This window comes from Ammospiza nelsoni, chromosome 10, assembly GCF_027579445.1.
Source record: "Ammospiza nelsoni isolate bAmmNel1 chromosome 10, bAmmNel1.pri, whole genome shotgun sequence".
In the NCBI taxonomy this organism is placed as follows: Eukaryota; Metazoa; Chordata; class Aves; order Passeriformes; family Passerellidae; genus Ammospiza; species Ammospiza nelsoni.
The window spans coordinates 19,689,782-19,712,229 of NC_080642.1; the positions used below are offsets into that span (position 1 = coordinate 19,689,782).

At 43.8% G+C, this 22,448-nt stretch overlaps 1 protein-coding gene across 2 annotated transcripts in view; it reads left to right on the plus strand.

The window, feature by feature from the left end:
- VPS8 (VPS8 subunit of CORVET complex) overlaps window positions 1-22,448 on the plus strand; it is a 64,915-nt gene that overhangs the window by 7,130 nt on the left and 35,337 nt on the right. For both annotated transcript variants that reach the window (XM_059479024.1, XM_059479023.1), the window contains exons 7-26: window positions 3,703-3,827; window positions 5,271-5,357; window positions 6,364-6,431; window positions 7,011-7,164; window positions 7,265-7,324; window positions 8,099-8,206; window positions 8,971-9,051; window positions 9,950-10,120; window positions 10,800-10,874; window positions 11,347-11,382; window positions 13,584-13,674; window positions 14,745-14,791; window positions 15,661-15,750; window positions 16,146-16,192; window positions 16,662-16,884; window positions 17,607-17,696; window positions 18,813-18,864; window positions 19,119-19,161; window positions 19,877-19,949; window positions 21,801-21,920. In XM_059479024.1, coding sequence (XP_059335007.1) covers window positions 3,703-3,827; window positions 5,271-5,357; window positions 6,364-6,431; window positions 7,011-7,164; window positions 7,265-7,324; window positions 8,099-8,206; window positions 8,971-9,051; window positions 9,950-10,120; window positions 10,800-10,874; window positions 11,347-11,382; window positions 13,584-13,674; window positions 14,745-14,791; window positions 15,661-15,750; window positions 16,146-16,192; window positions 16,662-16,884; window positions 17,607-17,696; window positions 18,813-18,864; window positions 19,119-19,161; window positions 19,877-19,949; window positions 21,801-21,920 — 1,841 coding nt within the window. The remainder of the gene's footprint in view (window positions 1-3,702; window positions 3,828-5,270; window positions 5,358-6,363; window positions 6,432-7,010; window positions 7,165-7,264; window positions 7,325-8,098; window positions 8,207-8,970; window positions 9,052-9,949; window positions 10,121-10,799; window positions 10,875-11,346; window positions 11,383-13,583; window positions 13,675-14,744; window positions 14,792-15,660; window positions 15,751-16,145; window positions 16,193-16,661; window positions 16,885-17,606; window positions 17,697-18,812; window positions 18,865-19,118; window positions 19,162-19,876; window positions 19,950-21,800; window positions 21,921-22,448) is intronic.

The window sequence follows — 22,448 nt, forward strand, 5'->3', positions numbered from 1 at the left end:
TTGCTGTGGGCAAAGAGGGAATTGGAGATCTGGCCTGGGTTTATTCTGAAATTTAAACCAAGACTGAATTTCTGTAGACCAGTCAATATTTCTACTTTTTTTTTTTTACTAGATGTGTGAATTAGGGTCAGACTTACTCCCTGAAGGTTTCTAAGGTGTGTGCAGGGTTTATACTGTACAATGGGAATATAACATCTTTTTTGCATGCAAAATTGTAGATCCGTTTCCTGGTTGAACAAATTTCTCTGATTGTCACTAATACATTTTTAAACTTTATTTTTTCTTTCATATATTTGATTTCAGCTAATTTGTCTCTTCTCCCAAGTCCACCTGTACTCATGGTTTGTCTGCTCTGTTGTTATTATAGAAGACTTGAGAGACTTTCATTCTGCTTTTTGAATGCTTCTGTTGACTCCTGAAACATTATCACAGGGCAGTTCTCAGGCTGCACATGTAATATTGAAAAGCAGTTTCCTTCTGGGTTAGTGTTGGATTAGATGCCAAGTCTGACATCCTGGAAGTGTTGCAGAAGAGAGGGTAGGAAGGGATGTCTGCAGGCCTGGAGACACTGCTCTGGGTGAAAATAGTTTTACCAGTTATGTTACAGTGAACTTCCAGTTTTATTTCCTCTCACATTTCTATTTTTTGGTCTTCAATGCAATGAAGTTCAAATTTATAAACTCACTTTTTAAACTGCCTGGTTGTAGAACACTAACCATCACAGCATCATTTCTTGAATAAATCAGAAGGGGGAATATTACCCAGAGGAGACACTCAGCAAAATCTGAAGTTTGTGTCTTTGGAGATTGTCACATATGTGCTGTTCATTGCTTCACCCCTTCCTCTTACATTGATTTCTGGCTTTTTTTCTCCTCTTTTGGCCCTTTCTGTGTGGACTGAAAGGCAAAGGTACAGTACCACTGCTGTGTGCATGTCCCTGCATGCCCAGGTTGCATGTTGTCTGTGCCAGGATTTCAGGGGCAGCTCAGAGTGCAGCAACCTCTCAGTGGATGATGTTGCTCAGTGGGTGCACGTGCACCGCACACTCCCAGATTCTCCAGGCAGGGACAGTAGAGGAGCAGGTAAATATGATTTTTGTCATGTCCTACGCAGCAGGTCCATAGCTGTTAGTAAAGGTGTTGTTTCAGGGCAGGACAAGGCTCTTCCATGAGATCAGCACCCACCCAGAGCATTTCCTGGCACTGTGCCTAATAAAATTAGTAGTGTGTCAGTAATTCTGCAGAAAACCAAGCAAGCCTTTCAAACTCAGGAAAATCAGGGCATAAGGAGAAGGTCTTGATGAAAATCTGGTGATCTGAGCAGTATCAGCTTCTGCAGTGCTATACTGGTTTCTTTGGTTTGGAAAATTACTTCTGTCATATCCACAAACTTGTCTTTTTTCTGTATGTGCAGAATTGTATTTAAACTCCATCTCATTTTGACTTCAGACTCTGAGAGCAGCACAGTTACTGCTGGAAAATTTTCAGTTGAAGAATTGCCTTATGTAAATGGAAAAATTAAAATTTTTTGACAGTTGATAGCCACCTTTGTTTCAAGCATTTGGCAAAAGCTTTTTATATTTAATCCTTAATGTGCCTTACTTGCAAGCTGATAATGCAAGTCTGGAAAATCATCAGATCAGCTTTTATAACCTTTTGCTTTTGTCTATTTTTATTACTTTGCCAGACTATTAGTAGAAGCTCATTGATTTTCTGATCTTGATTTGCCTTGGAAGCAATTTCATCCATATTATAGTTGAGTAATTTTTTTAAATCTTGTCTAATGGTTCTTATTGTGTGTCATCCTTTGTCTGCAAACAAGAACAAGTACTGGATTGGTCATACAAATCACTTAATTTAGGCATACAATAGAGGCCTTGTTTGTTTTGAATTGACATTGCAGGTGAGGGAAAAAGAAGATGGCTTTTGAAAGTTCCTGTGGAGATACGTATAAAGAAATACAACCTTTTCAGAGAAAGCTGTGGGGGATTCTCCTTTTTCATGCCTGAGAGGAAACGGGTTATTCATTGAGTCACTGACAGGCTTAGGATGAAGTGGAAAGTAGTTCAGGAATGAAGTCATTCACCTTTAATATAAGGAGCTGCATGATTCCCCTATTTTCAAACAAATTGTTATGGTTAGCAGGTTGTATTTTTGTAAATGAACTGCATTTCCAGGGAACAGTTGTTATTTCTTTGGATCTTGACACCATTTGGAGAATATCTCTCTGTGAAACTTGTTTTCCAGTTGTAGCTCTGTTTTCTCCGAATTTCCATGGAAATCTTTCATGATTCATCTTCTTTTTCCTTGACCTGTTCTGATCCATGCTGTGAACACCCTTGTCACAGTGATATCAAGGTGTGTCCTGGTAGCGTGGCCAAAAATGTTTTCTCCTCACTCTGAGCAGTGCTTTAGAGTGATCCAGGAGTTGAGCTGTTCTTGCTGGTGTTTATTTCTGAACTCCACTCCTGCCTCTTCATACAGATGGGATTTGAAAGGTGACTCCCACTCTCAGCTGTCTGAACAGACTGATAAATGCCTTACTTTGGGCAGGTAATGTAGGATACATCCATGCTCTGTTTCACAGCCAGCATGTTCCCACCCATGCTGCAGCTTGGAGAACCATGTCCCATGCCCTGGGCACATCTTCCAGGGTGTTTCTGGTGCTCAGCTCTGTTTCCTGGATCCAGTCCTTTCCCTTCCTTGCTCGAGGTGAATCCTGCACAGTGTTATTGTGGTGCTTCTGATATAGTTCATATCCCTGTAGTCTCCATTCCAATAGTTCTTACAAAGCATCTTTTCTCACTCCCTTGCTCAAAAGCAGAGACGGATGGAAAAAGCAGCTCCAGGACATTTTTCTTAGCTTTTAAGAGCAGTGCACCAAAGACAGGCAGAGGATTCTCATGCAAACTCATGAAGAGCAGCATCTTGTAAAGCACTTGTGATTCTCTCATGGTTTGGGAGCCTCCAAGAACTTGGCACAGACAGAGGTGCCTGTGGTTTGTGGTGTGCAGGAGTGGACAGGCATGGCCCTGCAGCAGTGCAGTCCCTGTGGAGGCTCTGCAGGCAGTGGCACCTCCTTTGCAGCAGCCTGTGGCTCAGGGAGAGAGTTCCTTTATAGAGTAAGAGCTGTGTGCACCAGGACTCATTGGGTGTTTTAACTGTGCAGCTTGGAGACAAAACTGCCTTTTCCTTCCTGCCTTTGGCCTTTAGCAACAAAACCAAGGAGTAAAATTTCATAATAAGAATAAAATTGACATAAAATTGCACTCACCAAAAGCCTCTGTTGGGGTTTTGTAGTTGATGTTCAAAGGCAGAAATACAAGGCTCAGAAGGTAGAATTAATTTTGTCATCTTCCTTGCTAGACCTTAACCACTGTTGTAGAATAGTGAAAGAAAAGCTAGATTCTGATTTGATTTTTCTAGTAGTTTCTTTTTCAGTATGTAATACCTCTGCATTTCCATATTTCCTGTCCCTGATTTGTACTTCTAAAAATAATTTTTGTACTTCCCTGCAAGACAGTGTCCCACTCTTTTTGTTCTAACATGAGCTCTCATCTTGTAAACTCCTTTTTAAAAGAACTTAACTGTAAGTCTGTGAATTGTTAATGTACCCCAGGTGAATTTTATGTGTGAATTATTTCATGATGTTAATTTTAACCATTGCTCTTCCTTTAACTTTATACCAATTGTTCTGCTCCAGATCAGAACCAGGCTCTCCGGCTGTGTCTGGGCAGCACCGCGGTTGGGGCCCAGTACGGGGCCATCTCTGCTCTCAGCATCAACAATGACTGCTCCAGGCTGCTCTGTGGCTTTGCAAAAGGACAGGTAATTCCCAAAGGATGAGCTGCTGCAGTGCTCTGTCCTGAGAGCTTACCTGGAGGTGCCAACAGCTCCAAGCCAAGCCCCTCAGTCTGTAGCTGTGTGTTGGCTGGTTGGGTGCTCAGAAGCTGCACATACAGCGTGATGTGTCCAGAGCTTTTTGGGACAGCCAATTCCTGCTGAATCAGGTTTCTGTGCAGGAAGTGAGTAATGCAGAATATAGCAAAGGGCTCATTTAATTGCGACACAATTCCTGTTAAACTAAAATGTGCCGTGGCTCACTGGGACAAGCAATTTAGTCATTCTAGGTCACTCTCTGAGGTCTGTACATGGTAATTAAAGCTGTTTTTCACTGTCGTGATGACTTCAAATTCTTGAAACTCATATGCAACCCCAAAATGAATTTTTGCTGATACCTTACTTGTGTGACATAAGTAGCATAGCTTTTGAAGGGAAAAGGGATTGAGCCTGTTGTGGTTTTATGCCCTATCTCAGAACCAAAGGAGAGAAAGCAATTCCTGAACAAAAGTAACAAGACTAAACCAAAATAGGTAGACATCACCTTGGTAACATTTAGAGAAGTACAAAGAAGGCTGCTTTTTCTTTTTGCATTTATTTCCCTTTGCTTTCACCTTCATAGTAGATAAAACACACCCCTGTGCCTGTGGTAGGACTCAATGACAGCTTGCTGCAGGCCATGTGGAAATACTTAATCAGTGCAGGACAGCAGCCAGTTTTAAATGATGCTCAGATAAAACATTTTGGAACAACAGCTATGGAACATATGGTCTAGAAGCATTGATAGATGATTTATAGGATCACATAAAGTACTGTTTCCCTTAAAAAAGTTTTATTCAGATTGTAATCTCAACTCTTCCAGGCAGTTGTGCGGTGAGCAGTTTGGGACTTCCTGCTTCTTAGCTGAGAAAATGCTTGAATTAATATTAAGTACAAGCCAAGGTCTATTCTCCTACCTGCCTTGTCATGCTGAGCAAGCTCAGGAGGAGAGGAGGGACAAGGTTCATGTTAGCCATGGAGATGCTTGAGTTTTGCTCAGGGGTGTCAGCAGAGATTTTTCACCTGTTCACTGGTTCTGAGACAGGGAAATGCATTTGACTTGTTGGGTGGTAACAAAGTTATCTTACACTCTTTAATGTTCTTATCAGGCAGATAGCTGTGAGCTGAGGGAGATTGGGCAGGTGGGGAGAGCTGGCCAAAAGGAGATGATTCAGAGTTGAGATAACACATGGTGTCAGCTCTAAGCAGACAAGTGAAATGCTTGGAGAAGCAGGACAGGAACAGATTTCAGGTCACTTCTCTTTGATATGAAACCCCTACTAACCCAGGGTGATAATGTCAGTGTAGGAATTTGTTGCTGTACTGTAATGCACAAGGTGATGGAGAGAGCCCCTTGACAGTGAGTGTGTACTGAGCACAGTGTGCTTGCAGATCACCATGTGGGATCTGGCCAGTGGGAAGCTGCTGCGGTCAATAACAGATGCCCACCCTCCAGGAACAGCCATTTTGCACATCAAGGTAATAAACACTCAATTACTACTTTTATCCCAGTTTTGTTCAGTCAGATGTGGTGACTTTCCTTGTGTAGTACTTTTAGATTTAACATGATTTAGATTTAACACTGCCTATGGCAGTGGTATCCAGGGATGAGAAAAATGAGCAGAAATTCTGTTCTAAAATGAAACTGTGTATACTGACATAATAGTTTTGGCTGTGAGTTGTACTGTAGCAAACAGTTGTTGTCTGTTATAACTCCTCTCTCCAGTGCCAAAATGTATGAAGAATTAGTTGTTAGAACACATTTCTGTAAAACGTGCAATATTTTGACCTGAATACGTGACTTGCCAACTTTCAACTTAAAAAGAATCTGAACTCAGAAAGTAGCTTCTGTAAGCAGTTTTTCATATAGCTTTTTGGGACTGTTTTGGGTTGAAAGAGAAATAATCTATTGCTTCTTGTTCAGCACAGTGTTATTGTCATACACAGAAATCATATCTGAGTTTGTGCCTGGCTTTGTTTCTCATAGCCTCAGATTTTGTGGGCTTACAGATTCTGGATATAAACATTTCCAGAAGTGTCCCCAGTGGAGACTGTGATCCTCTAAATTACTTGGTATCTTCAGAAGTTCTGGATGTTTCTGATTTGGGTCTGTCTATAGCTGCAGCCCATCCACCAGCTCTGGCCCCAACCCATGGGTTTGAGGCTGAGAGCCCTTCTAGAGGCAGCTCAGGCTTTGATGTGCTGCAGTTCTGAGCTGCAGCATAAAGTAGTGGGGTTTTGGTACCAGAATCTGGCAACAGGGCTTGCTGGGGAAATGAAGGTGAAACACAAATCTTGCTTTTTTTTTTTTTGCACATAATAAAAAAACCCCCAGTGATTGTCTGAACTTGGTATGTTTAAGGTGTCTTTCTGTAGGTGCACTGCTTGTACTCTGTGTGGTGTTAGTACTGCCATAGCATGTGTTTTTATATCCATTTGTTGTAGTTTATTTCTTAGGGCCGTTTTAATCTTGTTTTCTGCTCAGTTTACAGATGATCCGACACTCGCAATTTGCAATGACAGCGGAGGCTCTGTGTTTGAACTGTCATTTAAGTAAGACAATAACTCTCTCCAGAGAAAGTACAAGAAACCAATTCTGGGTCATGGTTTCTAAAACCTAGGGAGAAAAAAACCCATTGAAACCAATAAAGTTACTGCCTGACTGTTGAAGGTGTAATTTAGGGCTGCAATGTAATTTCTCAGCTGAGGCAAGATGCTGTGTGGCAGTGCAATAAGCAAAGGATAGCCTTAATTGTTAAGGTGTCGCTGTATTGTCCAGAACTTGACCTTCCTGGTGGGCTCTTGGTTGCTGGCATGAAAGTGCTGCCTCTCATTGTATCTTGGCTCATTAGTGAGTGCTGTCCTGCAGTAGCTGCTCCTTTTACTCTTGGCCTCTTCAGGAGGAGGCAGGATTGACAGTTAATTTGACAAAGTCCAGGAATTGCCCAAATCTTATTCTCAGATAAGATCTTGAATTCTTGTCTGTATCTGAGCAGCTGTATGGGATTGCCTCCAGTTTCATGTCAGAAGTGGTCTCTGGAGCTCTGCAAGGGACTTTTTAGAAGGAGTGGTTATGAAGGATCACTCCTGAGATTGTTGGGCTGCCACCAAGCTGATCTGTGCTCTTTGCAGGAGGGTTATGGGAGTGAGGACGTGCGAGTCTCGGTGTCTCTTCAGTGGCTCCAAGGGGGAAGTTTGCTGTATTGAGCCATTACATGCAAAGGTTGATTTGAGAGACCATCCTATCACCCAGTATTCACTGCTGGCCATGGCCTCCCTCACCAAGGTAACTTGCTGCTTGTGGGAGGCTTGATGTGAGAGATCACAAAGGAGAAGCTCTCTGCTGCATACTCAGATATTTTATTTTTCTTTTTTTTTCCTTGAAGATCCTGGTTATTGGCCTGAAGCCATCTCTGAAAGTGTGGATGACCTTTCCCTATGGCCGTGTGAGTAATAAAGCCAACAGGTGCTTTTTGGGTTATGTACAAACATTTTCTTGGAGGAAAGGATTGAGATCAGGAGCAGGTGTTTGGTACCACTGCTTTCCACAACACTGTGAAATAGCATTCATAATCTTTGGGTCTAATGTGTGGAGGTTGTTGCAGAGAGGAGGTGAAAAAGCTGCTTCCAGCTGTACCTCTGTGAAGATGCTGATTTTCTCAAATAAGCAGGAGGGAGTCCCTCAGCTTCTTCTCTTTCCTGCTGCAGTGTGTATGCATCCACAGATGAAATGTTACCTGATTATGGCTACAATCACCTTGGACTGGGGCCACTGTTTTCTATTAGAACCATAAAACAGGCCCCTTAATTACAGGGACAGGAACCAAGAGGAATTTGACCATTAAACAGTTAGTTTTCTAAACTCTTGAATATTCACTTTCACTGGTGAATGGCCTAATTCCTCTTGTAAAAGCAGCTGGGGGCAGATGTGGGATGGGTTATGTTAGGAAAATGGAGACAAGGGGGATATCAAGCTGCAGCTTGTTGTAGTTCATGTATCCATGTGGGATTGGATCTACCCTGAGTAGCTCAGACACCAGTGGAGTTCTGTGTGGGTGTCCACTTTGCCAAGAGCTCCAAGAGTGTGACTGGACCAAAGAGGAGTTTGCTTTGCAGCCCCTGTGTGTACCAAACACAGGCAGAAGTGAGAAGCAGCTGATGAGCCACGTCCTGGAGCTGAGGGTGTGCCTTAACCAGTGGCTGTGCTTTGTGTGTGACAGATGGACCCTTCAAGTGTCCCCCTGCTGGCGTGGCACTTTGTGGCTGTGCAGAACTCGGTGAACCCCATGCTTGCCTTCTGTCGAGGAGATGTCGTGTACTTCCTTCTGGTGAGCCTTGGCTGTTCTCTGCTGCTTTCAGGTGGTCACAGTCAGGGATTGAGCCTCTAGCTCAGTGACAGTGTGATAGCTGAGCATGCTGGAACAACTGCAGCTTCCCACTGGCCTGGGAAAACCAGCCTGGTGGTCACTGCTCTTCAGCTGCAGTGGTGCCTTGCCTGGAGGCATGGGATTTACCTGTTCCAGAAGTACTGACTTGCAGTGTGCTTCTACTGGAGATATAAGTGTGTGGATTGTTTTCTGGGGCATGTGAATTTGAGACCATCTTAGTTTTTGCTTTAAAACATGGGTCTGGAAAAAACCTGTGTAAAACACTAAGAAAAGATCTTTCAGTCCTGTTGATGTCTAACTTGTGGGCATGGTGCTCATGCTGTTTAGATCTGCAGCAGTTACACATGCAGATACGATTGTTTGGAGACAATTTTATGCTGATTTCAGTATGAGAGCAAGGCTTCTGAAAATCTGGCATTTTGGCTTTGGAGTGCTAAGTTTGTTCTCCAACTCTGCTATCATGTTGGACCTTGAGCTTTGTTTAAGCACCCAGACATCTGGTTGTCTGGATTGAATCCTCTTTCTCATCTCTCTTGGTAAAACTGGGGAGAAAGAAAAGGATGCATGGCTTAAACTTTGCTTGCTGAGATGCTTGTATGGGGGAGCTCAAGATTCCTGGAGTCACTGTGGTGCCCTGTGGGAACTGAGAGGCTGAGCTCAAGGAAGTCTGAGTCTAAGTCAGCCTTGTTTGTTTTCTCTTTCAGGTCAAGAGAGATGATAGTGGTGCAATACATGTCACAAAGCAGAGGCAGCTTCATCTGCACTATGATCTCATCAACTTTACTGTAAGTCTCAGGACTGCAGAAGGGTTAAATTTTTTTGCACTAGTTTTCTTGTAAATGTATCTCAGTAGCCCTTAGTTCTGTGCTCTTGGCTGTGTTTTTCTGGTGATAGCTAACTGAAAATGTCCTTACACTTGGGACTGTGGAAAACCAGCACAGTGTGGTAACCACCTGTGAACAGTGGTGGAGTTGTCTTGGCTTTGACACCTCTGCATAGAAAGTGTGCTGTAGCATAAACTGTGTGCCAAGGGGACAAGGGCTCTGGTGGATTGCCATCTGTCTACAGCTGTTTTCTTTGAGGATTCCATGTAATTTCTGTGCAGAAGGACCCTCATTATCTCTGCCTTTGAAGTCATGCATGTATGCAGTTGTGAAGTGGCCATGTTGTGGTGGTGTTCACAGGGTCCCAGGATGAAGGAAGGGATGAGAAACTTGACTCCATGTTTCAGAAGGCTGATTTATTATTTTATGATATATATTATATTAAAACTATAGTAAAAGAATAGAAGAAAGGATTTCATCAGAAGGCTAGCAAGGAAAGGAACGAATGGAATGATAATAAAATCTTGTAACTGACCAGAGAGTCTGAGATAGCTGGACTGTGATTGGCTATTAATTAAAAACAACCACATGAGACTAATCAAAGATGCACCTGTTGCATTCCACAGCAGCAGATAATTATTGTTTACATTTTGTTCCTGAGGCCTCTCAGCTTCTCAGGAGAAAAAATCCTAACAAAAGGATTTTTCATAAAATGTGTCCGTGACAGCCATGTGTAGTAGATAAGCTACTGGCTGTCCCAGAATTCCCAGTAGGGGTGCTCAGGGATATGGCCAGAGCCTGTTTCCTTGGCTGTAATGGAGAATGCATTGCTGAGATGTGGAATTTGGTGCTTTTGCAGTGGATCAACTCACGGACAGCGGTGCTGCTGGACAGTGTGGAGAAGCTGCACGTCATAGACCGTCAGACCCAGGAGGAGCTGGAGACCATCGAGATCTCAGAGGTTCAGCTGGTCTACAACAGCAGCCACTTCAAGTCCCTGGCCACAGGGGGCAATGTCAGCGAGGCCTTGGTAGGCACTGGTGGCCTCCTTGTGTTTGCAGCTGTGTTTGATGTAGGGCCCAAGTGGAAGCCTGGAGGGAAAAAGCCTTTTGGGAGCATCTCAGAAGTCAGACATGGTGGTGATGTGGGCAGCTAACAGACAGCTCTTGTTTCCTTTGGTGCATTGAAGGTTGTAGGAACTGCTCCTCCTTTACCAGGCTTTGGAATACTCTGTCTAGGACAAAAGCTGATGTGCTTTATTCTTTAAGAGGATTTTCAACTTAATACACCACAGACTGGAGCACTGGTTACTGGCAGTCAAACTGCTGTTGTAGCAACTCTCACTTGAACAGTTGTCTTCCCATCTGTGTGCCCTACACATTTGCTCTTGAGGAAGATATGTGAAGAAGCAGGTGGCAAGGAAAGGGCCCCCCATTACCTTTTTGGCACCTGAGGGTAGAGTCAGAGCCCTACTTCATCATTTTTGGGTAGCTAGAGCTCAGCAGGACTTGAAGCTGAGTTCACAAGCAGGAGGGAGTGACAGCAGAGCTCTTTGACTTGCTACTGCCCAGAAATTTTTGGTGTTCTTTCTCCACCCTTATTTTGATTTCTGCATTGCAAAGGATCTTGGAAGTCTGTTTATGTTGTTTGGGAAATCTTAAAAAAACCCAAAATGCAGTTTCACTTGCGTGTGTCTTTTCTCCCTGTAGGCACTGGTTGGAGAGAAAGCTTGTTACCAGTCCATCAGCAGCTGTGGTGGTCAGGTCTTTTACCTTGGAACTAAGGTAAGTGGGGGGAATTTTTCAGTAAAAATACAGGGCATTCACTGTTGATGGTAGCTCTTCTAGAAAAGGGCAATTTGTCTTCTGTGGAGATGTGCTTTGGGAAAAGGTTCTTTGTGCACTTATGTTGGAGGGTGAAGGAAATGTGCAGTAATTTGTTTTTAGCCAGGGTATGGGCTGAGTGAGACATTGTCATAGTTTCACAATATCCTGATTCAGTCTGCTCCAGGGTAAACTTAGCCTTACTTTACTGAGATGGCCTCTGCCCTCAGCTGCTCTGTCTCTGTTATAAATGTGCTAGGGAATAAGCAGAAAAAAATAAGACAGCAACTAAAACTGGGCTCCAATTTGTACTGCTTGAGGGATGCTTTTTTTAGTCATCTGTACTGGTGTGCTGTGGTGAGTCTCTGGGGTACTACAGGCTGCATGAGCAACTGCCAGTAAATAACTTTCAATTTCTCTTTTTCGTTCCTAGTCTGTTCATGTCATGACATTGAGAAGCTGGAGAGAGGTATGTTGAGAGGGACACTCTTCAACTTAGGCTTGAATTGCTTAAATCTAGCTCAAAGGAGGGAGGGAGCATTTGTGGAGCATTTTCTGGGCACTGTGTTCAGGACTCCTGATTGCTGCACAAAGCCAGTGCTGTGGATACACTGATTTTCATGGGGACACTGGAAAATTGCTTGCCTGAATTTCCAGGCTGAATGAGACCATGTTCTCCCAAACAAGGCATCATGCCTTGCTGTATGTCAGCTTCTGTTAGTGCAGTGCTTGACTCACCTGAGTGTGTGATGAAGTCTTCCACAAGCTGTGTGCAAGCTCGTGTCTGCCGCACAAACATCCAGGAGTGAAAGAGAATCTGCTTCACTGGGGTTTGTCTCCAGCTACTGCAGGAGCTGCATCATAAAATCCATGAAAGACTACCTAGAAATCCATAGGATTTTAGGTCCTTGTTGGTTGAAGATTTTTTTTTTGACATCATTTCCCTGACAGCTGAAACCCCATCAATGCCCACACTAAAGTTCTTAGTGATCTATTTCGATCTGTTCCTGTGTTGTACTTTTCCCTTGACTCAAACAGCTGTTTTCCTTTCTGCATCACCACTTTGCAGTATGTTTATTCAGTGTGTGCATGTTTTCTCCCAGGCTTTGTTTTGCAAGGCTAAGCAGAGCTCTTTCAGCTCTCTCTTGAGATTACTTTCCATTCCTTTCTTTATTTGTAGTCCCTGTTTGCTGTGTGTCCTGTGTGCTCAGTTTCTTGGGCATGGGCAAACAGTTTGCCACATATTGCTCTGGGTAAGGTCTTACAAGTGCAATGTACAGTGTCACCCCTTCTTCACAGTCTCTGCTAGATGTGTCATTTCTCATGCATCCTTGGATCTCATTTTTCTGTTCTTTTGGCTATGGGATGTCAGTGACTTGGGCACTCTGGAGATTCACTGGTGCCCTGTAGCCAAACTGATTTCTGCTGGAAGTTGCTTATATTGTTGAGTAGCATAATTCTTCTGTTTCCAGCTTCAGGGGCATCTCTCTCGTGTCTTTCTGTTCTTCTGTCTCACCTCACACGCTCCCAATTGGTCATCAGCAAACTTCAGTAGTAAATTCAGCTTATGCCTCTATGTAGAAGGCTTCAGTGAATCAAGAATCAGCTTCTAGGCTGATTCCCAAGGAGATCTGGTAGCCATTGCTTGGCAGTCTCATATTTCTCCTTTAAGCAGTGACCTTCACCATTTTTCCTCTTGCTTAGGTTGCTTTAGGGCCGTTGTCCTCATCTGTGATTACAAACTCCTTCACATGACATTGTATCAGGGCCTTTTATAGGATATGAACAGTTGAGCTCTGTTGAGATTTTAGTTACTATGGCTGCTTCTCTCTGCTAGTTTTGTCTCCTGCCATTCACCACTGAATTTGGTTTAGTGAGCTGTAATGAAGAGTCTTGTTCTCATCCATGATTTCAGGTACAGATTTTCCTGGAACTCCAAAGTCAAACACAGTTTGTGCTCTGAGACAGTCCCTTTCTAAATTACTATGTGGTTTCTACTGTGTTGCAGTTGTGCCTGTATCACAGGGGACTTAACTGAGAGTTTGAATTGAGTGTGTGGTGGTTAGGGTGAAACTGAGAGTTCTTGCTGCAGGACAGAATGCTGGGCTGAGACCTGCAATCTTTCTTCTCTCCAACAGTTCTTTGACACTCACCTATCATACCAAGGCCAGTAGTGCTTGGCCTTAGGTGTTAATGGTTCCTTAAAGCAGAAAATACTTGTGATCTACTTCAGTCCTTGCTGACTGTGAGCTCAGGAGAAAATAGGGGGTAGGATGAGTACCTGCTTTGCTGAAAGCATGGCAGAGTTTTTCACTCCAGGCTGTTGTGCTCCAAGTGGTTAGGCAAAGATGGGGAGTGGAAAATTTTTATCCTTTGTTTATCAGGCAGTCAGTAATGCTGGGGGTCTTCATCCATCAAGCATTTGACTTAAAATGTCCCCCCAGAGGGACTTGATGTGTGGGGCCTGACATTTCCTAGTCCAGCAGAAAATGTCCATTTGAGAGAATCTCTTTGAGATCCTGTCCTTCACTGCAGTGTGGTGAGAGCTTCTGAGGTGTTGTGTTGCCTTGCTGTCAGGAGCCATGACCCACTACTGGGAAATGCCAGTCTTAAAGGGGAGGGAATCATCTTTTCTGTGGCTCTGAGGTCCAGTATTCCTTGTTGTTTTAGAGAGTTGACCACCTTCTGAAACAAGAACGTCTCACAGATGCCCTGGCTCTTGCTTGGTCCTTCTATGAAGGTAAAGCAAAGGCTGTTGTAGGTAAGTTTGGACTTGTTTGCTTCTAACTGAAACCTCTGGGGGTGGTTTTAAATATCTGCACATCCAGGAATCACTTTTTTAGGGGAAGAAAACAGTTTTGAATTGAATTAAGAAGAGAAAATAGGATGTGTTGCTTTGAGTTTGGCAGAAGCAACCTTTATATGGAATAGTTTGATTTTTTTATTTTTTAAGCTATAGTCCTTTTACCAACTCAAATGAAAGTCAGGCTTGATCTGGGTGTGACTCCACGCTTTTGTCACTTTGCCTTGAAGGAGGTAGACCGAGATATTGAATATCCAACCTGCTAAAATATTCCTGAAGGCCATGCATGACCCACAGGTATCTTCCAGTGTGATTCTCTGTCAGCTCTGCCAAGCAGGTGCTTTGATCCAGGTCTCTCCCCTGACTGTACAAGGAACTGAAAGAATCATGCTGGCTTTTGGCACCACATTTCCTACAGAGGAGGTTGCTTGAGAAATATGTTAATTATGCCAGATACTGCCACTTGTGTGGTCAGATTTGTACTGGACACGTTGATTTTACAGCAAGTAACTTCTGATGGCTTTGACAGTGGGATGCAGGTTCCCAGGACAGGATCCTGCTGTGAAATTGCTGGTATATGAAGATGTGTTTTGTTTTAGTGCATGGATATAGCACAATAAAGCAGATTGTAATGCTTTGAATAATGAAAAACTGTCTTTTTGATTTGGCATTTATATTTTCCCCTTTTAGTGCACTTTATTCAGCTTATTTGCATCAAGACCTCCTCCAGCAATTACCCTCATGTGCAGTCTTTGACAGCTCTCCATTAATTGTTCTCTCAGTTTTAAACAGCACTCAGAACTGTTCTTGCCATTCCTGTGCTGGAACAGTCTTTAAGTGAGGAGAACAAACCTTTTAGAAGAAGAGGGGGCTAAAAGTAGAACACAAAACTGTGTATTTACATATCCTGACCTCTACATCTCCTGGGTAGTTGTGTTAGCATCTGAACTGTGGAGTTTTTTTTATTTCTGCTGGTAGCTTAGACGAGAAAAGCTTTGGTTTTCACCTCATTGCCTCATTCTTTGTAGGCTTGACTGGGGACACGAGCAAGAGGAAAGCAGTCATTGCTGACAGAGTGAGTCCCTGAGCTCTTCCCAACTGGATTTTCATGTGTGCTGTGATACTGTGTTCCTGAAAGGAGCAGTTTCTGTCCTCTCTGAGTTAATCCAACTAACTCTAGAACATGTACATGTTCCTCTCTTGCTGAAATTGGGAGCAGAATTTTAGAAAAAACTTGGAAATACCATTTGGGTAGAGGTGAGGGTAAAATCTGCAGCATTAGCAATCCAAAAGGAGACATTCTCCTCCAGGCCTGGAGATCTCTGGTCCCCTCACAGTGAAGAGAAACCTTTTGTGTAGGTAACTCTGGAGTTGCCTGACCTTTGTTTGGCACATGTCCATCAGTATGTGACTTGCTGACGCAGAGGATGGAAGCTGCTCTGTGTTTCTGTGCACATGGAATAACTCTTCAACTGATCCAGTTCAGCTTTTACAGGAACTTGCTTCTGGGAGGGGTGTGTTTAAAGTACACACTTACTGCAATAATTATTTAGCTGTGCTGTGTTCTTGTTATTACATTTGCAGGTATCTATGTTTTGCTGTGTAATATACTTTAACTTAAGCTTTGGGTAAAGTTATGGCCCAGATGAGCCTTGTGCTTCAGGTGTGTTCACCAGCCTTAGAACTGGCTCTTGGGCTGGCTGCCCAGCTCTGTGGTCAGTTAAAGTTGGTGTGGGCTTTCAGTATCCCTCTGGGCACTTCTGTGCCATTGTCACACCACCATCTCTTGCAGCCCTCTTCTTCCTGTCCACAGCACTTCATACCCAAAATGGGACAGCAGAGCTTACAGTGCTGCCAAGCCCCAAGCCAGTCTGAAATGTGCTACCAAGCAATCCTATCCTCAGTAGAGGATTTGAATGACTTTTCTTATTTGTTGTAACTCAGATGGTAGAAATCCTTCTCCATTACACCGATCGGACTCTGAAGAAATGTCCTGACCAAGGAAAAATCCAGGTTATGGAGCAGCACTTTCAGGTATGGTGGTTCAGAGGACTCTTGTAGAAATCCTTTGGCTTTTTTAATTAACTTTGTTTTGCTACAAACATTACTTGTGTATTTTTGAAAAAACCTTGCTGTGATTCAGCTCAGCTCTCACCTGTTGTATGCCCTCACAAAATCAGACTTGGGTATCGTGGGTGGCAGAGCAGAACCCGTGTGCTCTCTGTGCTCTGCAGGAGTGTCAGCAGAGCTTTTTTTCCATATGCATCAGCATATGGAAAACCTGTAACTGTGCCAGCCACCAGCTGAGTCAGATACCTCATTGTTTCTGCTCTGTGTTGGCCAGGCTGCCTTTCATGCTTTGCAGGATGTGCTGCTTGGCAGGATTTTTGCCAGTCAGTCCCTACAACGTTGTTGTGTTTGCTCCCCAGGATGTGGTGCCTGTCATCGTGGATTACTGTCTCCTGCTGCAGCGCATGTAAGTCTGGCCATGCTGGCCTGTCCCCAGGGCACACCCCAGGTAGCCCCCAGTGCTGTGTCCTGTGACACCACATGGTGTAGAGGAATTGTATCACATCATGCCATGGCACATGTCACATCACAGTTCAGAGGAGTGCCTAAAAACCAATACTGAAGTCAGGAACTCACTGCTCACCCAAAACCGTCTCTTAAATTTGCAGTGATGTGTTGAGGAAGAAAAGTTGCTTTGAACCAAGAACCTGCCTTGAGAGATTTTTCTGTCATTCTCATTGCTTCCCTTCTAGCAGCACTTTTTTTGCTGCAACATCCATAGCTAATTTATGCCCCACTACAGGAGCTGAACAGGGCATTCAGTTCCTGAGCCTGGGAAATACAGAGAAAATGGAGTTTAATTTGGAGCCCTAGGAAAATAGATAAGCAAGGAGATTTTAATAAAATTATTTGATAACTAAATTTCTTCCTCCTAGGGATCTGTTATTTAACCAGATATATGACAAGATGAGTGAGAACTCTGTAGCCAAAGGCATCTTTCTGGAGTGCTTGGAGCCATATATCTTGAGTGATAAGCTGATGGGAATCACAGCTCAAGTGATGAAAGACTTGCTGCTTCACTTCCAAGACAAGAATAGGCTGGAAAACTTGGAAGCCTGCATTGTGCATATGGATATCACCAGTTTAGACATCCAGCAGGTGAGTGGTTGTGTTGCATATTGAGCTCCTCTGAATAAATCAGCAGTTACAGCATCTTGTGCTTCTAAGTGTAGCATGGTATGTGGGGTTTCCCTGTGTCCCTGGGATCAAATTCAGGGAGTTGGGAATTGTACACTGTGGCTGTGTTTTGTTCCCCCACTTTTTGTCCCTGGCATAGGTTAATGCATCAGCAGCTGAATATGTTGGAAAATCCTTCAGGGTTATCCCAGTCACTCTTTCCCATTCTGAGTACCTTACCTGGCATCAAAGGCTGCAGGAGCTCAGAAGACTGGACTTGTGTTTGTCAGCTTGGGTACTTGATTCTGCACAGCAGTTAGTGGAGCAGGGAGGCGTTCCTGCTCAGCAGTCCTGTTTCTGATGCCATGGCTTTCCATTTCAAGGGTGAAGTGCTTGGAAACTTGATGTTATGATTCACTAACCCAACCAAACTACTGCAAGCAAGGTTTTTGAATAACTTGATTTTTAAAATTTATTCTTTAACCTCATATGAATGTTAGACTCTAGACAGTGAGATTCCATGCTTGCTAAGTTGAACACTCCTTTGGGGAGTTTGGGGTTTTCAGAGAGAGTGGTTCTGAAAGTGAACATTCTCATTCTGCTTTAAGTTGTACTCTTGGATGATGGAAGTGCAAGGACAGGGCCTGGGCAGTGGGAAAGCTGGGAGCAGCTGTGTAGCTGCTCTGTGCTTTGGTGCCTCGCAGGTGGTTCTGCTGTGCTGGGAGAACCGCCTGTACGATGCCATGATCTACGTCTACAACAGCGGCATGAACGACTTCATCAGCCCCATGGAGGTAGGAGAGCTGCTCCTGCATCTGCTGGGATGTTCTGCACACATTCTTCCTGAGAAACAGCATTTCAAACCCAAAGCCTTATTTTATTCTCTGTGTTCTGCCTTCTTGCTCATTTCCATTTCAAGGGGGGAATCGTGTGATATGTGCAGTTTATTTCACTGGATGCAGTATGGGAGAGAAGTGATTTGTAATTACTGTGCTTAGAACACCAAATTCCCTGCTGAGGCACAAATCCTCTGCAGAATTAGGGCAGGAAATACAGTTATGTTAATAAAATAAAAAGGAAAAGCAGCAGAAGATAATAACATGCTTATTTAAGGAGTCTGCATGTGCACAATTCATACAAAAGGCCAGAAACAGCCCTTGCTTGAGGCAGGCCTTGTTCTGAGCACTTGGAACCTTCAGCAGGAAGCACAGGACTCGCTGCAAGGCTCTCTGAAGGCCCTGTTGGTTCTGCTAGTTATTCTGGGGATGTGCCAATGGCTCTATAACCCCAATGTGTTTCACCATGGAAGCACTGCTGGTGCTTTTCTCAGTAGCGCTGAAGCAGAGAACTGGGACCATTAGAATGGGAAAATCTTCACCTGCCTAAGTTTTAGCAGCTGTAATCTCATTTGCTTTTTCTAAGGAAGGAGGCTCTTTAGGTGGTCATAATTTTGAAAAGGACTATGAAAACTGAGTAGTAGCTCTGTGAGTATAAATAACTTCGCTTTCTGGAGGCAAGTGTTTAGACAAATCCTCATTCTACATGCCCAAACTAGGCTCTGGGGACCCTGCTGAGTGGTGGAAGTGTTTGTTCCAGGATATACAGGAACAGGATGTGGAGCTGTTGGGTTATGCTCTGACTGACCTCTGGGACTGCTGAACATTGCTTTGCTTTAGTGTGGCCTGTGCTTAGAGTTAGAGATAATGGAATGAAAGCTGTTTTTTCATAACATTAGCTGTAAAAAGCATCTTTTGCAGTGTCTTGGAGTCCTCTCTGCCTGTTAATTAGAAGACATGGTGATAAAGAGTTTCTGTGGGAAGACACCCCACTGATCTCTGCTTTGAAACCACACAGGTTCTTTGCTTTGAGCTTTTCCAGCTGCTTGAGCACTGCCTTTTTTCTTGTTACAGAAGCTGTTCAAAGTCATTGCTCCTCCACTGAATGCTGGAAAGTCTCTCACAGGTACAGAATGCTTTCCCTTTTAAGGTTTCCACTTTTGATACTTGGTGTTTTGAATATCCCTAGTCACTTCCAACGAAGAGATGCAAAAGGGAATGCATACCCAATATAAGGGGCTTGGAGAACAGAGGAGTGTTCTAGTACTGTTTGTAAAGCTGCTCTACTTTGTGTGATAAACTCTGTTTTTGTGGGAGAAGAACTGCATCTCTGCCTCTTGTCTGGTGAAGAAAGGGTGATGAATAATTTTTGTTTTGTAGATGAGCAGGTGGTGATGGGCAACAAACTGCTTGTGTACATCAGGTAAGGTCCTTCAGAAAGTGTGAGGTGTTGTCTAGTGGTGGCACCAGATTTTAAACTTGCTGTAGTTGCAGAACCTTATTGGGAGCTTCAGGTTCTGAGAGATTGTGTAAAATAGCAGTGGTACCTACTACAGCTCACTTAAATTTAAAATCCCTTCCTGTTGCATGTGGTGTGCATGAGTAGGAGGGATCAAGTTGGAGGCTTAGAGCTCAAGTTACTGCTGATGCAGGTTTTTAATTTCACTATTTGGTTTTGTTTTGTGTGAGACACAGAGCTTCTTGACCAAGGGCTCAGTAGCCTTGTGTTTTGTAGCAGGCCATGTTCTGCCCTGCCTTTTGGTATAGCTCAGCTCTTCCTTGCTGGCTTCCCTGTCATTTGCAGGAGCTTGCACAGGAGGGATTCATTAGTGAATCCCCTTTCTGGAGTCTGTGCAAGATTGTGAAGTTACCTTCTGCATTACTCCAGGCTCCTAAAATCGAAAATTTTGGGCGAGACACTGAGCTTTCCCATTATTTTCCTGCTGTGGAATGACTGCAGATTCATACAGTGCATTGGCCCAGCAGGGCTGCCTGGGATGCTTCTTGCTTTCATGAGTTACAAAATAAATTAGTTTGCCTTGTGTTAAGGGTATCATGAAAATTAAGTCAAAAAATGAACACTTCTCAATGTCTGTAATGTCAGCTGTACTAAAATGCCTTTCCCCTCTTTTCTGTAGCTGCTGCTTGGCAGGCCGTGCATACCCATTGGGTGATATTCCTGAGGATCTGGTACCTCTGGTGAAAAATCAGGTGAGAAACCTCTTGGAAGGCAACTTTCCTGCATGAGGTTTTTAGAAAAAGCTGCATATATCTTATTCCATGGGTTTCCATGGGAAAATTATTGTCAGTCTGATAACTGTATCTTTGTGATATGTGTATCCTGCTGTAATTACAAAATTAGTTTTTAACTGATTAAATCAAGCAGTTGTTGCAATCTGAACATTTAAATGTAATATTTTTCTTTCAGTTTTAAATTGAGGGATGGGAACAGAGAGTTCTCAGTGATTGGGGTTTTTTGCCTTGCTCTTTACCACAGAGTTACCAGAAATCTGTAGCTGTTTCTTCTCTGTAAACTTCATGTGTCAAATATGGAAGGGTCTTCCCTGTTTTAAATGCAACTAACACTGGATTGACTCTGGGGAGAAATGTCTCTAAGTAGCTCTTGGTTGTGGGTTTCTTGAAGGCTTTTGACTCCTTTGGACTAATCTGACAATTTCTTGAAACAGGATGTTACTTATCATTGCTTTTTGTGCTCACAAAACTTCCTAAGTTTCTGGCTAGCATTACAATAAATATTTTTTGGTGTTTTAGCATTTCATTTCAGTTTCAGGGTTCCAGTGAGAAGGAAGTGCTTTTTATTTTGCACTTCCTCTTTACAGTACAATGGAACAGCCGGTTTTTGAATGTGGAGTGGGTTTTTGTTTGTGATTTTTTCTGTGTATGGATTTTGTTTCCTAGTCCAGAACTTGTAGCTCTATGTACGTGGTAGCTCTGGGTTCCTGCAGCCTCTTTCCTCAGCAGCTGTGCTCACCAGCCCTCTCCACTTTGCTGGGCCAAGCACTGGCTGTTGCCCTCTCCCAGGGTTGTTGCCTCCTGCTCAGGCTCTGAGGGGAAGCAGGAGCCCAGTCAGCAGCAGCAGCCCCAGGAAGAGCCTTCAGCCTCTCCTTTCTGTGGTTCCTGGTGGTGTTCCTGAGAGCTGGGTTTAAGTAACACCTTTGTGTCTGGTGGGTTTGTTTTATTTTCTTAAGCATTCCCAGCTGCCAGAGGTCAGCAGGGGAGGTGTGGATCTGACAGGCAAGCTGCTAAATCCTGCTGGATTCACTGCCACTGTGCTGCCAGAAATGAGCTCAGAGCAGGAGTAAATGGGGGAACATGACACTTACAGAGGGTGGCTGGGAGAGCACATGGCCTGTCAGTTTTCCATGGGATCCCAGTGTGTACCAGACACATATTCCTGTGTGCTGCTCCAGCCTGGAGCCACCTGCTCCCTTGCTGCTGGCAGCCAGCTCTGCTGTGAGCCTGGCTCAGACTCCTGCAGCTGGCCCTGCCCTCTGGGTTCCCTGGGACAGTCTAAACAGGGGCTCACTAAAAGGAGTTTATTTTGGAAGATGCCCTCAAATTTCATGAACTGCAAAGTCAGTGGAAGAGATAAGAGTTGAAAAGCACCTCAGTCAGTCTTTGCAGTGCCAAAAGCTTTGTGCCTCACAGTGAGGGGGCAGATTGACTGGCTGTTCCCAAGTGAGCTGCTGACAAGGAGAGGAGCTGTGCCCTGGATAAGGAGGAGTTGCACAGCTTCCCAGGAAAGCTGCCAGGAAGGGGGAGAGGGAGTTTTCTAATTTCACACACTTCTATCTGCAAGTATAAATAAGCCTTTATTTTTGTTTGATCTTAAGTTTTGATTGATCTTAAATTGGTTGGTGAGTCTTAGGAGGGGATGACAAGCAACAGAAAACACCACTCAAATAAGAACCGATGGACTCCTAAGGGGCTTTAAAGCTCAAGTACAAAGCAGATAACAGTGCTGCTTTCCCACACACTTGTGCTCCTATTTATCTGAAATCCATAGGAAACCTGCTGTCCTTGCTTGCCTTGTCCTGTCAGGTGTTTGAGTTCCTGATCAGGCTGCACTCAGCTGAGGGCTCAGTGGATGAGGAGGTGTATCCCTACGTTCGCACCCTGCTGCACTTCGACACACGGGAGTTCCTCAACGTGCTGGCTCTGGTAAGAGACCCTGGCTTTCTGAGAGGAAAATGCTCTGCCAGTTCTCCCATCATCACTGAGGTTCCTGTCAATAAATCTGTGCTTTAGCTAAACCAGGAGTTCCTGGCTCGGGGAAGGAACAGTTCTGGTGCTTTTTCTGTAAGATATCAGAGGGAATCACAGTAGTCCTTTGTGGCATTAAATACAGAGTGATGAACATGACATTACACAGTGCAAGTTCTGGCAATGGAGGCTGTCTTTAAAACAGAGGAAAAACAAGAACAATATATTTGTAAAGAGTGTTCTAGTGCCTGTCTCCATCTCCTGCATGGACGTCTGTCTTTCTTACTTTCCAAATCTCTAGAACTTCTTATGTCTATTTGGACCCATTAATTCTACCTGAATGTGTAAAAATCATTTTGGTAGTTACAAAAGAGCAAATTATGTCTTGGAACCTGCTGTTTAGGGATATGCGGAGAAAGGACTTAAACCAACACTGGCTGCTTTGTGATGTGGCTGCTGCTTTGTGTTTGCTGTTATTATGAGACA